Source organism: Sciurus vulgaris, assembly GCF_902686455.1.
Source record: "Sciurus vulgaris genome assembly, chromosome: 4".
In the NCBI taxonomy this organism is placed as follows: Eukaryota; Metazoa; Chordata; class Mammalia; order Rodentia; family Sciuridae; genus Sciurus; species Sciurus vulgaris.
In genome coordinates, this window is record NC_136464.1 from 144,635,157 (window position 1) to 144,651,667 (window position 16,511).

General features: G+C 40.4%; 1 protein-coding gene across 3 annotated transcripts in view; it reads left to right on the forward strand.

Annotated features, from left to right (window-relative positions):
• The first annotated feature begins 1,096 nt into the window (after nt 1-1,096).
• The window catches only part of LOC306659456 (5-hydroxytryptamine receptor 2A-like), a 78,443-nt gene continuing 63,028 nt past the window's right edge, over nt 1,097-16,511 (forward strand). Inside the window, exons 1-3 of one of the 3 annotated variants that reach the window (XM_079137005.1) lie at nt 1,097-1,448; nt 1,882-2,616; nt 5,489-5,689. In XM_079137005.1, the coding sequence (XP_078993131.1) occupies nt 2,205-2,616; nt 5,489-5,689 (613 nt within the window). In that variant the 5' untranslated portion in view covers nt 1,097-1,448; nt 1,882-2,204. Of the gene's footprint in view, nt 2,617-5,488; nt 5,690-16,511 lie in introns of all 3 variants that reach the window. The other 2 variants (XR_013763302.1, XM_079137006.1) reach the window with 2 other exon arrangements.

Here is a 16,511-nt window from a genome sequence, read left to right on the forward strand (position 1 = left end):
CCAAGGCAGCCCAGGACACAGATGAAGCACCCCTCAACCAAAGAGCATCCACCTTCTATGGGTTGGAGCAGACTGGGGAAACATGCATACAGAGGTAGCACTGGACACTTGGTGGGATCTGGTCATGAGAAGGTAGGAAGAGTCGTGTATTGTCACCAGCTGTATAAATAGGGGATTCCATGAACCAGGAGAAGGAGTGGACACAATCCCTGTGATATAAGTGGGGAAGGGAGGATGACAGACAAGGCTGCAGATGAAGAATTCAGTGGGCAGCCAGATACTTAGGTCTGGAACTGAAGGAAATAATTACCTATGAAGGTACAAAATTTGGCCACAAACATTTTGAAGACCTGAGCGTGGTTGTCTAAGGGAAGAATAAGAAAAGGCAGTGGTGGACAGAAACCTAGAAAGTCCCAACTCTTAAGGAAGGAATCAATTTTCTCATCTGTAAAAATAAGAAGCTACATCTGCCTTCTTTAAACTCTATTTCAAAATATGGAAATTAAAAAAAAAGAACCCTCTTTGGGAAACAGTTTACATATAAGGCATGTTGTCATTAGTGTTATTTCTGAAAAAAAAAAAATGCAGTTTTAAACTACTTCTGGGTGGTACATTTCTGCTGAAGAAAAAATAATCTAGCTGAATGGTGTACATATTTGACCATAAATAAAAATAGCACTAACAGTTTATCGGTGTTACTGCTTTTCCTGCCACTCTGAGCCCAAGTTGCAGAAGTCAAGTAATTCCACTTGGCTGCAGCACAGTTGGCTTTGGATGGAAGTGATGTATGCCTCCAGCTCTCAGGACATTCCATTTTCTTATTTATGTTCTTTCTTCTCCCTTCAAGCTAAAAGATTATCACTGTGTGGTTTACCTGCCTCACCAAGAATCTGTACAAAAGACCATTTCTCCAGTTTCTTTTTTAAAGCAAAGAAAAAGTTCTCAATGTTAACATGTATCAAAAAGGAAAAAAAAAATCCTGTTTGGTCAGCCCTCCCTGGCTGTTGCTACCTTGCAGTTAATGACATACACATAGAGGGAGGTCTGATGAAGTGAAGGAGGCAGCGGAGAGCTGCTCCATTCCCTTGGAAACCAGGAGCCCCTTGTGCAGGCGGCTCTGCCTCCTTTCCCGTGCGGTTCTTTTGTGTGACTTTGCAAGGGGCTTGTGGAGGATTTCTCAATGTGTGCCTGCCCAGGCGAGCCCCACAGGGAGGGAGGACCCAAGCCGAGTGGTGGCAGAGGAAGCCAACATGGACCCCACAGTGCTGGAACAGGCTCGACGCTTGCGTGCAGTTTTTGAAGTCAGCAAAAGAGAAATCAAATTACTATCATTTTATACTGCTAGAAGTTCAAGACGAGGGGATTCTCTACCGGCATAATTACCATGCCAGATGCAGCCAGGCACAGAACAGTCAAGTGTGTCTGCCGTGTGGACCCTGGAGACAAATGTAAGTTCTCGTGCTGCTGTATTTTATTGCTGTGTAATTTTCTCTCTGGTTTGAAATCAAGCTTGGCCAAAATGTAATCATTTCCATGAGAATTTCTGGTGTGGAAAGTTGTCTGCTAATCTTCAGGACTTTCTCTTTTTCCTTTGTTAACTAAGCAATATAATACAAGCTGAAATTCCTGATAGCAGGTATGGCAATTCAGCCTAAGACTGACTGAGAACTATAACCCAAAGTATATCCCATTACTATAGGATTAAATCTGGATGCATTTTTAATGGACTTTCCTAATGCCAACTGCGTACAACCTCACCGTTTTGGATAGCATACTATTTTAACATTTCTGTGGCTAAACTAGGTGACCAGCCTATCCAATCAAATGAGATATAACTATAAGAGATTCCTAGTAGTTACAAAACTTTTCTTCTTTGGCCAGGACCACATTTGACTCCCTGAATTCTCAAAACTCTGCAGCCTCTATGATAAAAGTTCATTCTGCTTATTTTGTCCTTCTTTGGTGGAAAAAATATATAACCCAACAGAAGACTCCACTAAAATCGGGACAGCAGGAAATCTAGAGAGCACTGCCATTCCTTAACTACTCTCATAATAATGGGAGAGGGGAAAGCCTGCAAAGGAGCCCCACATGTACACTAGCATCAGCACAGTAGAGCACGGGGACAGAAAGATGAACGGTGAGCAGAGGCTATAACTTGTCAGTCTTTCAACACTTCATCTGTTACGAGTTCCGAGTCAGACATGGATATTCTTTGTGAAGAAAATTCTTCTTTGAGCTCAACTCCGAACTCCTTAATGCAATTAAATGATGACCCACGGCACTATAATAATGACTTTAACTCCAGAGAAGCAAACACTTCTGATGCACTTAACTGGACAACAGATTATGAAAACCGAACCAACCTTTCCTGTGAAGGGTGCCTCCCACCAACATGTTTCTCCTTACTTCATCTCCAGGAAAAAAACTGGTCTGCTTTATTGACAGCTGTAGTGATTATTCTAACCATTGCTGGAAACATACTCATCATCATGGCAGTGTCCCTAGAGAAAAAGCTGCAGAACGCCACCAACTATTTCCTGATGTCACTTGCCATAGCTGATATGCTGCTGGGTTTCCTTGTCATGCCGGTGTCCATGTTAACCATCCTGTATGGTGAGTGGCGTTAGTTTCCCAGCTGTACCCACACTGATCACAAAGAGCATGTGCATGCAGTTAGCAAATAAGCAGGGGCTCAGCGGGTGAACCCTAAATAGGAGCTTTGTTTATAGACTAGGGTCTACCATCACCCTGTGCTAGTTACTTAAATTTTAACCCTTAAAATGATGTTTCACTTGGAAAAAAAAAAATATTAGCTGATCATTTTGGTGCTTTATGCATACATTTTAGCAAGATAATGATAAAGTTTTGTGCTTTAAAACGTGGACATTTTATGCAGTAATGATTATAAGTATCCCAATACCATCATCAAGCAATAACTTACCCATCATTATGAAACCACTTGATTCTTGGGTCTTTATATTCCCACCCAATTATTCCAGCCTTAGGAAAGAACAGTTTTATCTTTGTCCCACAGTTTTCAGCACTTCTAATGGAGTTGTAAAACCTTCCCAATTACCTTGGAACATTTGCAGAGAGAATATTAGTGGTGGAGTGGGTTTGATGTTAAAACATTCAAAGTCTCCATTAGAATAAATGAATTACTCCCTGACCAGAGAAGCTAATTTGGAAAAGTGCCTTTGAATTACCCTCAACTCTTTAAAAATGCAAATGTATAAAACTCCTCCAGTCTGGTTTGGAAGAGAGTGGAAAAGAAATGGAAGATTAATTTTGCTTTGCTTTCTTCTCCACACAGTTTGACACAGACCTCTCAGCAAGTCGGCAAACACTGGGACAGCTTCACTGGGGAGAATGATATTCTTTCCAAAATATGAGTAATACAGCCAGATTTCTCCTTAAACAGAGAGTGAGGGAGAGAACCTAGAGACTGCCCACATCGGCACATTAGCAATCAGCTGGACCTTAGAGATGGGCTATGAGGGTGCCCGGGAGAGGGGATTTTCTAGCCAAGACTTAAAGTCTAAGTTTTCTTTTATAAAATTCACCTATCCCTGAACAGTGTGAAGGAGGAAGGAGGTGAGGAGGTGAGAGCAGGCATCAGTTTGTACAGGGTCACTGTGATGGCTACAAGGCTAACCCTGGCTTCACCGTGCAAATGTCACACCTAAATAATTTCCTTAAATGTGCCTGTCATTTCCCAGACATTCTGGAGGACTTCTCACTTCCTAAAACCCGCCCCACCCTCAAAGACAAAATCCGGTTGGGAGTGTCGGGGGTGACTGTGCAGGAACCTCCGCAGGAGGGCAGGGTGACCCCTAAGGGTGGGCGGGACCACACCAGCCTGGTTAGGAAAGCGACCCCTCCGCGCTACCCGCTCAGGATGCAGGGGCGCCCCCTGGCGGCAGCCGCTCAGCTCATGACTGGTTCCACCGGGAGTCCAGCCCCCATCCCCAGTCAAGTCCCTATACCTCCTGCAGTCAGAGGGGCGCCCAGCATCTCGCACGAGGAAATGTCCCCGCATCCCCACCTAAAACGCAAACTAAGGTCTGCAGAAGCCTCCTTCCAGAAAGCGGAAAAAAAAAAAAAAAAAAAAAAAAAACCACTCAGTCAACATCAGTTCTACACAGGCAGAGCTTGCTTTCCCTGAGCTGGGGCTCTGCTAAAGAAAAGCACTGCTTTCTGCTCAAACTCTTTGCAAATGCATTTGAAAGTCTCCAAATTAGGCTTGTGTCCCGCATGCACCCTTTCCTTTTCTAAATTAGCCATGGTGGCATCTTGGTAGACAGAGTATGTCCACATACGGAGTGTTTGCTCAGGTTTGTGGTCTGTGGTATCGTGAAGGAAAATGATCTTTACAATTTTCCTCCTCTCGTGCAGGCAGATCTAACACCATTACTTACACTGTTAGCAAAACTAATTAATGCTTTTTGTAGCCGTTGGCTCCCTCCAGAACACACACAGAAACACAACAGTTTGCTCATGTCTGTAAGGCATCTTCTATCTTCCTAACACAGGAGGTAGTCTGCTGTGCTGCCTGGATTGGAAATTTCTGGGGGGCTCTAAAGCCCTTAGGTGTTTGCAGCCCACCTCTGGCCATCCTTCTGTATTATTTAATTTAACTGTTTGCCCTGGGCATCAAAGCCATGTCTAAAGCTCTCCAGCTGATCCTAATGTGGCATCCAGGAGTGAGAACAGCTGTCCATGTTCTCCAAGTGTGGTCCTTAGACCAGCAGCATCACCTGGGAAGTTGGTAGAAATGCAAATTTTTCAGCCTGCTCCATAGTTACTTGATCAGAACCTTCAGAGGTGGGTCAAGCAGTCCCAGTTCTAAGAAGCACCTGAATCACCTGTTCCCTAAAGTTTGAGAACTACTGCCCTGAAACAAAGCTCAGAGAAAGGACACAATTTTCCCCAAGTTTGAGGTCAACACCAAAAGCATCATTGGTAAATAATTTATCATTTTTACAAATAAAGACATAGTCCCCATCTGGATTTTTAACCAATTAGCCACTTGTGCCAATACTATTTATTGCCATCCCTGTGTGACACTGGATGATTGTTACAATAAGATGGGACTAAACTTAGGACCTATAACCTGAAGAAAAATATGACAGTTCAGTGGGAGAAGCACTCCGATAGAGGAACTCCAAACCCATTGAAACTTTGGACATAATTCATTTGAAAAAGCATTTTTGCTATGTGAGTAGGGCAGGGAGAATCCCTAAAGAGGAGCCATCCAAGTTAACCATACCACACTGATAATTCCAGACACCAGAAATGTTCACACCTCTTGTTCATCAGCCAGGGAAACAGTACTGCAGTTTAACACAGTAGCTATTAGAGTTTGTTCAGATACTGAAATTTTCTTGTATCATCCCATGCCACCACTTGTGCCTGTCACCAAAATGGAAATCATTGCCCCAGGAGGCACAAGGCTGCCAACTGATGCTAAGTTTCTGCATTGCAGGGTACCGGTGGCCTCTGCCTAGCAAGTTCTGTGCAGTCTGGATTTACCTGGACGTGCTCTTCTCCACGGCCTCCATCATGCATCTCTGTGCCATCTCCCTGGACCGCTACGTAGCCATCCAGAATCCCATCCACCACAGCCGCTTTAACTCCAGAACGAAGGCATTTCTGAAAATCATTGCTGTTTGGACCATATCTGTAGGTAAGTAGAGCATCTGCCAGAGTCGTGTTTGAAATGACAGTTCATGCCTTCTCAGGAGACTGGTTCTGTTTCCTTGCATTGGAACCTGACATCCCCCTGAATCTCTTATTTTGTGTATTGCAAGATTATGTCCCAACATAGTAATTATCAGATTTGCCACAGGAAAAGAAAATCTGTTTATCTCACTGGCTGACTATATTATTTGTATTGCTTTGCCCAGGTAAGAATAAAAACAGCTCTGTGCAGGGACAAAATTAGGAATATTTGTGCCGTTTTCCCCAGTTCTCACTTTCAAGTTCACTATTCCAAATTCTGAATCTTCCAGAAACCTCAGCTATTATAATTGGATTTGTGATCAATAGAGATGCCCATACTAGAGAACATAAGGCTTCTGGAGAAAGATTCCAGGTTCTGCAACCCAGAGGAGGAGAGGACAGAGAATGGCAGGACTTGGTTAGGAGCCACACATTTCAGCCTGCCCAGTTCCTCTGGGCCCTTCACTGTTTTTATACCACAGGCCACAGGATTTCAACACGCTTCAGTTAGGTTGATTACATACATTCACTTCCTGACAGTATTGATCATCTATCACACACCTAAGTCAGGAAAGCCCAGGTAATGGAAACTGAAGGGACAGCTCCCTAGCAGCAATGTCAGTTGTACCCATCACCTCAGCAACCTTGGTTGTAACCAAAGATTCCCTGAGACTTGTTACAAAGTCTCAAAGCTCCTAAGATGGAAATGCCATATTCACTTAAGGTCACATGAGTGATCATCTCTACTTCTATGAGAGACTATGGGATTTGATGACAAGTTGAAATTCAAGAACTTGTGTAAAGATACAACTTTGTAATAACAATGCCAATCAATAGCAGCCAGTACAGCAATACAACCTCTTGTGTTTACTTCCCATTTTTTTCTGCAAACAGTGGCTATGCACTCAGGAGAGTAGATATCTCTTTCATAGATGGAGAAACTGGGATAAAAGTTTTATCTATTTTCCAGTTTGAACTTTACATGATGGTTTATGGTAGAAAATTCTATCATGCTTATTTGATAAGTTAGGTAATTTGAGAACAGAGGTCTTGTGGCTTTCTGAGTCAGACCTTCAACTTGTATCATGGCTAGGACTCTAAGCTTCTAGCACCAAACTTTGCTCTTTCTGCTGCCGGTACCACTTTCCTTAGGAAAGAGTTTTTGCTCCAGGAAAATGCTGTGGTTTCTGGGCTTCTGCAATCTAGGATCCATTGTACTAGGAGCAAGAGAGTGCATCCAATCCCAGGTGCACATATAATCCCCCTGGAGAACATTGATTTAATTGGTCCAGAGTGCAGCCAAATGATTTTTATGTAGAGCCAGGGTTGAGGACCACTGAGACAGATTGCCAGACAGGGAGATCACTTGAGCAAAGGAAGTTCAAGTATAAGGCAAATGAAGCAGCTAAGTAACTGGTAAAGTTACTCTACTTTTACCCCATACACTATCCCATTGGTGAGACCAACTGGGAGGGTCTACCATCTCTTATTCTCGGCCATACCAACTCCCTCATCTTAGTGGAGCTCCATAATAGTACCATTAATGAAGCTGTTTCTAAACATCGACTACAGACCCAGTAAATGTCCTAAACATCTTATAGAAAATCACCTATTGCACATGATATTGTTGATAATCAGAAGTCAATTCAGGTCAGTTGCCTCCGAAGACTAGGCTTTATATGTTACCCAATAAGGCAGTCTGCATCTGGCTCTTTCTGGCTATCACCCCAGGAGTCAGGCAGGAATGGTTGTGGGGGTGCCAGCCAAGGGTCATCATTCATTCATTTGGCCAACAAAAAATTTATTGCATATCTGCTATGTCCTTGGCACTGGGCATGCTAAAGCTTTCCTGTTCTAAAGCAAATCTGAGGCATGTAATACACATTCAAATCTCACAGTGCAATAGGAGAAGGTAGTTAAGCAAACACATAAAACAAGTTACTCAGCCTCTATTCTAGAAGTCTGCAGCATGTGTGGCTGAGGAGGGAGCAGGTAGTAAGTGTAAAAATGAAAACGTCAGTTCTATTGAGGAGCCTGAAGAGACTCAGCACAAATATTTTCCTGAATTTTCTTCTAGTATTTCTGTTTCTATGGTTGTTATTTTGTTTGTTGTTCAAGGTTTTATGTTTTAGTTTGTTTGCTCCATTTTCAATTTAGATCCTTAGTCTGGTTGGAATTTTTTTATTTTTCCAGTTTTCCTGAGGTATAACTTAAAAATGGATGGATTTTAAGTTTCACAATGTGGTTGATAGCATTTCACAAAATGTAAGCATACCACAATTTCATCATCCCACCCAACTACCTTTAGTTTTGTGGTGACAACATTTAAAAATTGCAAGGATGAGTGCATATTATTATCTTAGTCACCATGCTGTACATTAGATCCCCTGAAATTCCACACCTCCTATCACTTAAATTTGTACCCTTTGACCTACGTTCCCCCTTTCCCTCATTTGCCCCTGGTAACTGCCATCATCCTGTTTCTATGAATTTAACATTTTTAGGCTTCACATTCAAGCGAGACCATGCAGTATGTATCTTTGACTTCTTTCATTTAGCATAATGCTTTCACAGTACATCCATTGCATTATTTGGGTTTGTGTCTGTGTCCTCTATTCTGTACCATTGATCTACCTGTCTATTTTGGTGCCAATACCATGCCATTTTTGTTACTATTGCTTTGTAGTATAGTTGAAGTTCGGGTATTGTGATACCCCCTGTTTCCTTCTTCCTGCTAAGGATTGCTTCAGCTGTTCTGGATTTCTTTTTCTTCCAGATGAATTTCATGATTGCTTGCTGTATTTCTGTAAGGTACGTCATTGGGATTTTAATTGGAATTGCATTGAATCTGTATAGCACTTTTGGTAGTATGGCCATTTTGACAATATTAATTCTGCCTATCCAAGAACATGGGAGATCTTTCCATCTTCTAAGGTCTTCCTCAATTTCTTTCTTCAATGTTTTGTAATTTTCATTGTAGAGATCTTTTACCTCTTTGGTTAGATTGATACCCAAGTTTTTTTTTTTTTTTTTTGAGGCTATTGCAAATGGAGTTGTTTTCCTCATTTCCCTTTCAGCCGTTTTGTTGCTTGCATATAAAAATGCTTTAGATTTATGTGTGTTGATTTTATAGCCTGCTATTTTGTTGAATTTATTGATGAGGTCTCAAGTTTTCTGGAGGAGTTTCTTGAATCCTCTAAATATAGAATCATCTCATCCACAAATAGTGACAGCTTAAGTTCCTCTTTTCCTATTCGTATCCCTTTAATTTCTTTGGTCTGCCTAATTGCTCTGGTTAGAGTTTCAAAGACAATGTTGAATAGAAGTGGTGAAAGAGGACATCCCTGTCTTGTTCCTGTTTTTAAAGGGAATGGTTTCAGTTTTTCTCCATTAAGAATGATGTTGGCCATGGGCTTAGCATAAATAGCCGTTACAATGTTCAGGTATGTTCCTACTCTCCCTATTTTTTCTAGTGTTTTGAGCATGAAGCGGTGTTGTATTTTGTCGAACACTTTTTCTGCATCAATTGAAATAACTATGATTCTTATCCTTAAGTCTATTGACATGATGGATTATGTTTATTGATTTACGAATGTTGAACCATCCTTGCATTCCAGGGATGAACCCCACTTGGTCGTGGTGCACAATTTTCTTAATATGTTTTTGGATACTGTTTGCCAATATTTTGTTAAGGATCTTTGCATCTATATTCATCAAGGATATTGGTCTAAAATTTTCTTTCCTTAATGTGTCTTTGCCTGGTTTGGGTATGAGGGTGATATTAGCTTCAAAGAATGAGTTTGGTAGGTACTCTCCTTTTCTATTTCCTGGAATACTTTGAGAAGTATTTTAATGAGATCTTCTTTGAAGGTCTTGTAGAACTCAGCTGAGAATCTGTCTGGTCCTGGGCTTTTCTTGGATGGTAGATTTTTAATGGTTTCTTCTATTTCATTGCTTGATATTGATCTGTTTAAATTGTGTATGTCCTCCTGGTTCAGTTTGGGAGGAGCATATGTCTCTAGAAATTTTTCAATGTCTTTGGTAGTTTCTATTTTGTTGGAATACAGATTATCAAAGTAGCTTCTCATTATGTTATGTACCTCAGTGGTGACTGTCGTGATATTTCCTTTAGCATCATGTATTTTATTAATTTGAGTCTTCTCTCTCCTTCTCTTTGTTAGTGTGGCTAAGGGTTTGTCTATTTTGTTTACTTTCTCAAAGAACCAGCTTTTTGTTTTGTCAATTTTTTGAATAGTTTCTTTTGTTTCAATTTCATTCATTTCAGCTCTGATTTTAATTATTTCCTGTCTTCTACTACTTTTGCTGTTATTCTGTTCTTCTTTTTCTAGGGCTTTGAGGTGTAATGTTAGGTCATTTAATTGTTGACTTTTCATTCTTTTCTGGAATGCTCTCCAGCAATAAATTTTCCTCTGAGTACCACTTTCATAGTGTCCCAGAGATTTTGATATGTTGTATCATCGTTCTCATTGACCCTTAAGAATTTTTTTATCTCCTCCCTGATGTTTTCTGTTATCCGTGTTTCATTCAGTAGCATATTATTTAGTCTCCAGGTATTGGAGTAATTTCTGTTTTTTATTTTGTCATTGATTTCTACTCTCAGTCCATTATGATCTGATAGAACACAAGGCAGTATCTCTATTTTTTTTTTGCATTTCCTAAGGGCTGCTTTGTGGTATAACATATGGCCTTTTTTCGAGAAGTTTCCAAGTGCTGCTGAGAAGAAAGTGAATCCACTCGTTGATGGATGGAATGTTCTATATACGTCTATTAAGTCTAGGTTATTGATTGTGTTATTGAGTTCTATGGTTTCTTTGGTTGGATTTTGTTTGGAAGATCTATCTAGTGGTGACAGCGGTGCATTGAAGTCACCCAGAATATCATGTTGTGGTGTATGTGATTCCTGAAATTGAGAAGGATTTGTTTGATGTACAGGGATGCACCATTGTTTGGGGCATATTTACTATCATTATGTCTTCCTGATTTATGGTTCCCTTAAGCAGTGTGAAATGTCCTTCTTTATCCCTTCTGAATGACTTTGGCTTGAAGTCCACTTTATCTGATATAAGGATGGAAACCCCCGCTTTTTTACTGAGTCCATGTGCGTGGTAGGTTTTTTCCCATCCTTTCATCTTTAGTCTTTGGATGTCTTTTTCTATGAGATGAGTCTCTTGCAGGAGCATATTGTTGGGTCTTTCTTTTTAATCCATTCTGCCAGTCTATGTCTTTTGATTGATGAGTTTAGGCCATTAACATTCAGGGTTATTATTGAGATATGATTTGTATTCCCAGTCATTTGGCTTATTTTTGGTTTTTAAGTTGGCTTGGTTTCTCCTTTGAGTGGTTTTTCTCTAAGGTAGTTCCTCCCTTTGCTGACCTCCATTGTTGTTTTTCATTTCCTCCTCATGGAATATTTTGTTGAGAACCTTCTGTAGCTCAGGCTTTCTATTTGTAAATTCTTTTAACTTTTGTTTATCATGGAAGGATTTTCTTTCATCTTCAATCTGAAGGTTAGTTTTGCTGGGTATAGGATTCTTGGTTGGCAACCATGTTCTTTCAAAGCTTGAAATATGTTGTTCCAGGCCCTTTTAGCTTTTAGATTTTGGGTTGAGAAGTCTGCTGCTATCCATATTGGTCTCCCCCTATATGTAATCTCACGCTTCTATCTCACAACCTTCAAAATCCTATCTTTATTTTAGGCATTTTCATTATAATGTGCCTTGGTGTGGATCTGTTGTGATTTTGTGCATTTGGTGTTCTGGAAGCCTCTTGTATTTGATTTTCCATTTCATTCTTCAGGTCTGGGAAATTTTCTGATATTATTTCATTGAATAGGTTGTTCATTCCTTTGATTTGTTTCTCTGTGACTTCCTCAATCCCAATAATTCTTAAATTTGGTCTATTCATGATGTCCCATAGTTCTTGGGGATTCTGTTCATGATTTCTTACCATCTTCTCTGCTTGGGCAACTTTATTTTCGAGATTAAATATTTTGTTTTCATTGTCTGTGGTTCTGTCTTCCAAGTGGTCTAGACTTTTGGTGATGCTTTCCATTGAGTTTTTTATTTGGTTCATTGTTTCCTTCATTTCAAGGATTTCCAATGTTTGTGGTTTTTTTTTTTTTTGTTTGTTTGTTTGTTTTTTAGAATCTCTATCTCTTTGTTGAAATGATCTTTTGCTTCCTGCAGTTGCTCTGCCAGCTTATTGGTATTATCATTCATTGCCTGCATTTGCTCTCTTATCTCATCCTTTGCTTCACGAATCATCTTAATCATGTATAATCTGAAGTCCTTTTCTGACATTTCTTCTAACATACTGTCATTGGATTCTATTATTATAGAATCTAGATTTGTTTGGATCATTCTCTTCCCTTCTTTTTTCATGTTGTTCATGTATCTTCCCCTCTAGCAGTACAGATCTGGGGTATTGCAGATTTCCCCCTATAGGCTTATAGTGGCTCTATAGGTTTCCAAAACCCTTTCTTTAAGGGGAGACCAATATTAGCAGTGCCCAAATCAGACACTATGCAATCCTAGACCAAGTAGCCCCTATGGGGACAATAACAAAATTGTTATTGTAAACAGAAAGATTTCAAATATTATCTTCAGTAAAACAAAGAGGTTTGCAATAAGGTTTGCAGTTTCTAATGGAGGACAAAGAGGATGCAGAGGGATGTAGAATGTGGCTGTTAATTGGATAAGAAAAGAATATATAGAAGTTCTAGAAAATAGAAAGTGTGAGAGTATAATCAAAAGAAATCAAATGTTAGCACGCAAAAAAGGGAGAAAGAGACTCTGAGGAAACAGGTAACCAAAAGGAAAAAGAGCAAGAAAAGTAAAGAAATAAAAACTTAAATTTTTTAAAATGGAGAAAAAAGAAAATCTATAGTATAACAGTCATATACTAATGAAACCTCCCAGTCTTCAGTAGCCTGATGCATGAGAGGTACCTGACAATGAGTTTCAAGCCTCCAGCAGGCATCTCAGGATGGGATTTGCCCCACCCAAAGATTGGAGCTATGGCTTCCAGGATTATCCAAGATGTCTACTCTGGTTTCCAAATGTGTTGGCAAATGGGGAGCTGCAGCTCAGGGATGGACATGGTCAAATGGAGGTCCTGGAGAAGGGATGCGGTTGGTTCGGCAGGGGTCCTGGAGATCCGGTGTGTTTGGTGTGGTTGAGGAATCCTGAAGTCTGGGTGCAATCAGTTGGTCTAGGGTCCTGGTGATAGGGTGCAGTCAGTTGGTCCCTGGTGGCAGGGAGCAGGCAGTAGATGTGAGGGCCCCAGAGGCAGGGAGTGATCAGTCGGGCTAAGGGATCCTGGAGACGGGGCTCAATCAGTCTGGCCAGGGGTCCTACGGGGCCTGGTTGTTGTCTCAAAATGGCGGCAGCCACGTGTAATCAAACCTGCAGGTACTGTCACAGTGAACTTCCAGGCGCCGGCAGGCAGCTGTTGCTCCACTGGCGGTCGGCTATCAGTTTGCTGACTGTTGTCGGACCATCAGGAGGTGAACCTCGTGCGTTGGGTGATGGATAGGTGTAAGGCAGGTGATGGACAGGCCAGAGGCAGGCAAATGGCGGATGATAGACGCCTGACAGTGAGCAGTCTGCACTCAAGAAAGGCGTCAATATCCTGGCAGACTGCAGGTGATCACAGCAGACAAATTGGGTAAATACCAGGGGATCGATAAGCAGCAAAAACTGCCTCACTGAGAAACAGATATCCTCTGCTTGAAAGTGGAGTTACAGAGCAACAAGGAACTCAGCCTCCCTCTAGTCCGCCATCTTGGATCCCCTCTTCTAGAAAAGGTTTTTAAAGGGAACTACTTGCTTTGAGTCTGTTTCCCCTAAGGTGTGATATGCTCCAACTGATTGGTTCAAAATTGCAAGTTAGCAATTTGTCACTGAAAAAATGCTAGGGGAAAAAAAAAAAAACTTAAAGGAGACAAAATTATTTTGGTTCCTGATGTTAGAGGTTTCAGTCTGGTCAACTGGCTTCATTTTTTCTGGGCTGTGATGAGGCCAAACATGGCAGAAGAGTGTAGTAGAGCAAAGCAGGTCACCTCATGGCATCCAAGGAGGAAAGAGACTCAAAGAGGATAGGACAGAGAAGGAGAGAAAGGAAAAGATAGAGTCCCTGAGGACCCACTCCCTTTGAGGACTCGCCTCCTATCTTTTTGCACCTCCCAATAGTCTATTCAACTATGAATTCATCAATGGGTTAATCCATTGATGATCTAAGACCCCCTCCTGATCCAATCACTTTCCAAAAGCCCCACCTCTGAGTATTCCTGCATTGGGAATAAAGCCTTCAATACATGAGCCTTTCGGGGACATTCCAGATCCAAACTTAACCCTGCATCTGCATTTTCTACGTGCCAGGAACTGATTGTTGAGGTTAAGTACACTTACGAAAATATTGCAGCTCATTTCACTATAATGGTTCAGATCTGGCAAGGAGTTCAGATCTGGTTCTGTATTTTTGCGTACTTAGACAGAGGTCATTTTGAGGTTCATAAGTAAATTTTTTATGTAGCAAATTATCATGCTCCTGGACCACTGACCCAGGAACTAAAGAAAATATCAAGACAATCTATTTCTGTCATAGAGATAATAAAAGATGGCTATCCCGGTTGGTGTACTTTCAATATTTCTCCTTATCCAGGGCTCTTTTAGGATATAGAGGGATAAAAATGCCTACTCTGACTTTAGTTGGTGAGTTAGTGACTCACAAAATTTTGTTTTAGTCATCAGTTCAGCCAGAGACAAGCCCTCTTCTTCAGAATTGTAATACAAACAAAAATAGGCTTTGCCAATTCCTTTGAGTACTGTTTCCCCTCTTCCAGGTACTAATTTTTCCAAAGTAGTACACGTCACATGATTCAGTCCCTATAAAATTTCCATCCAGGCTAAGATTCTAGTTGATAAGATGTAGTGGATTGTAAGTTACCACCTTTTCTAAAAATGCTTGCCTTTTAAACAGGGAGCCAGAAAGATCGAAATGCTAGAGAGATTCAGAGAATTGAGTCTGTGAAGGGAAAATTTCAGGAAGATGGGGAAATAATCTGAGCTGGAAGAGCCCTTTCCAGTATCTCCCCAACTTTACAGCAGAGGCAAGTTCACGCCTTTGCCCACAGCTGGTTCTGCCCAGGAAAATAACATGTGCTGGCTGATGGGTGTAATGTCATGAATTTGAAGATGATGGAAATGTAATAATGACTTGAAAAATAATGGAAGGAAATTTTTTACAATCTAAAAGTATGTCAGTGAGAAGGAAGTGACTGACCAATGAATCCTTCAGGAAAACAACAAATCACTTCCTTCATAATTAACAGGCCTCCAAATTTCTTAAGTGCTAACACACAGTAGGATTTCATCTTATTGGTTCCCCTGATCTTGCTCTTGAGCTTTTCTCCTACATTCCTCTTTAAACCTGATTGCTTTCAATTTATCGTTTCAGTTTCCCAGCAGTCATTATGAAATAGCCGGGACCTTTTAAAAGGATAAATTCTTATTTTCCCACTTAGCTTCCCACCTCTGCCTACAACAAAAACATCTGGTGAGTTTAAGTAATCAACCTCTTCAGTGTGGCGATTAAAGGATATCTATCTGAATTTGCATTCCATTTGTAGAAACTGCTTGGGAGCCACTTGGTTCCATGTGGCTCCCTGTGCTCTTCATTACTTTCCCTCTCACCCTCTCTCCCTGTGGCCAACCTGCCTGAGTAGGAAGCTCTATTTCACTCCAGTCTTACACTCAGCAATGCAAAACCATTAGACAATGTTAATAATAGTAACCTATCGACTTCATTATTTCAGTAATGGAACCTGTCAAGGTTAGCCACTGATGGCTGTTAATGCCCTCTTTGTTGACAGTCATGGCAATAATATTCATTTTAAGCAAATAAAATATATTCTGATTAAGAATCCATTCGGCCCAGTTGGAATCCAGTTAAGCCAGCTTTGGAAAAAGGCTCGTTCAGGATCTTTCCTCTTAATATATTGCAAAATCAACACAGTTGAAGTTTGACTTCTCCTATTCAATAAGTCTTATCTTTCATTGGAGAAAACATTGTCTTCCATCAGAAAGAAAGTAAAGGTGATTGTTCTGAAATCCTCCTTTGCCCCAGACCTAAATCCTGACCCTAAAGCAAACTCATACACAGACCCAACCATCTACTTCTCATATCTAATGCTATGGTTTTACTTTAATGTAAACATAAATTGTTCATCATTTGCAGGAATCTTTTCTTATATTAATCTAACTATTATTATAATTATTTAATTATTTATAATCCAATGAGTTATAAAGCAAGATGAAAGTAGATTCTGGCTTGGAAGTCTAGCCAAGGATGACAGTCAAAATATTTTTTTTAAGATTTATTCTCTAAATTTATTGGTGCATATTATTCAGAATAGTGGTTTCCATTGAAGACAGTCAAAAATATAAACATGTACAACACAGATACCGAGTTGAAAAAATTCCATTCCTGACCCGAGAGCTAGGGTCTGCTGAACCAGGTGTCAGACCTTAAGTTGTGGATTATGGAAAATTTCAAGGACTCCCAGAAGAAGATAGATAAAAGGATGGATAAGTTTCTAGGGACTTCTACAGCTCTGATCAGTGGCTATTGATTAATGAGAATAGAAGAAGTTCAAATTTTTTACAAATATTTTTACAATATTTAAAATTTTTTTAGATGTTGATGGACCTGTTTTTATTCATTTATTTATATGCAGTACTGAGAAACAAATCCAGTGCCTCACACGT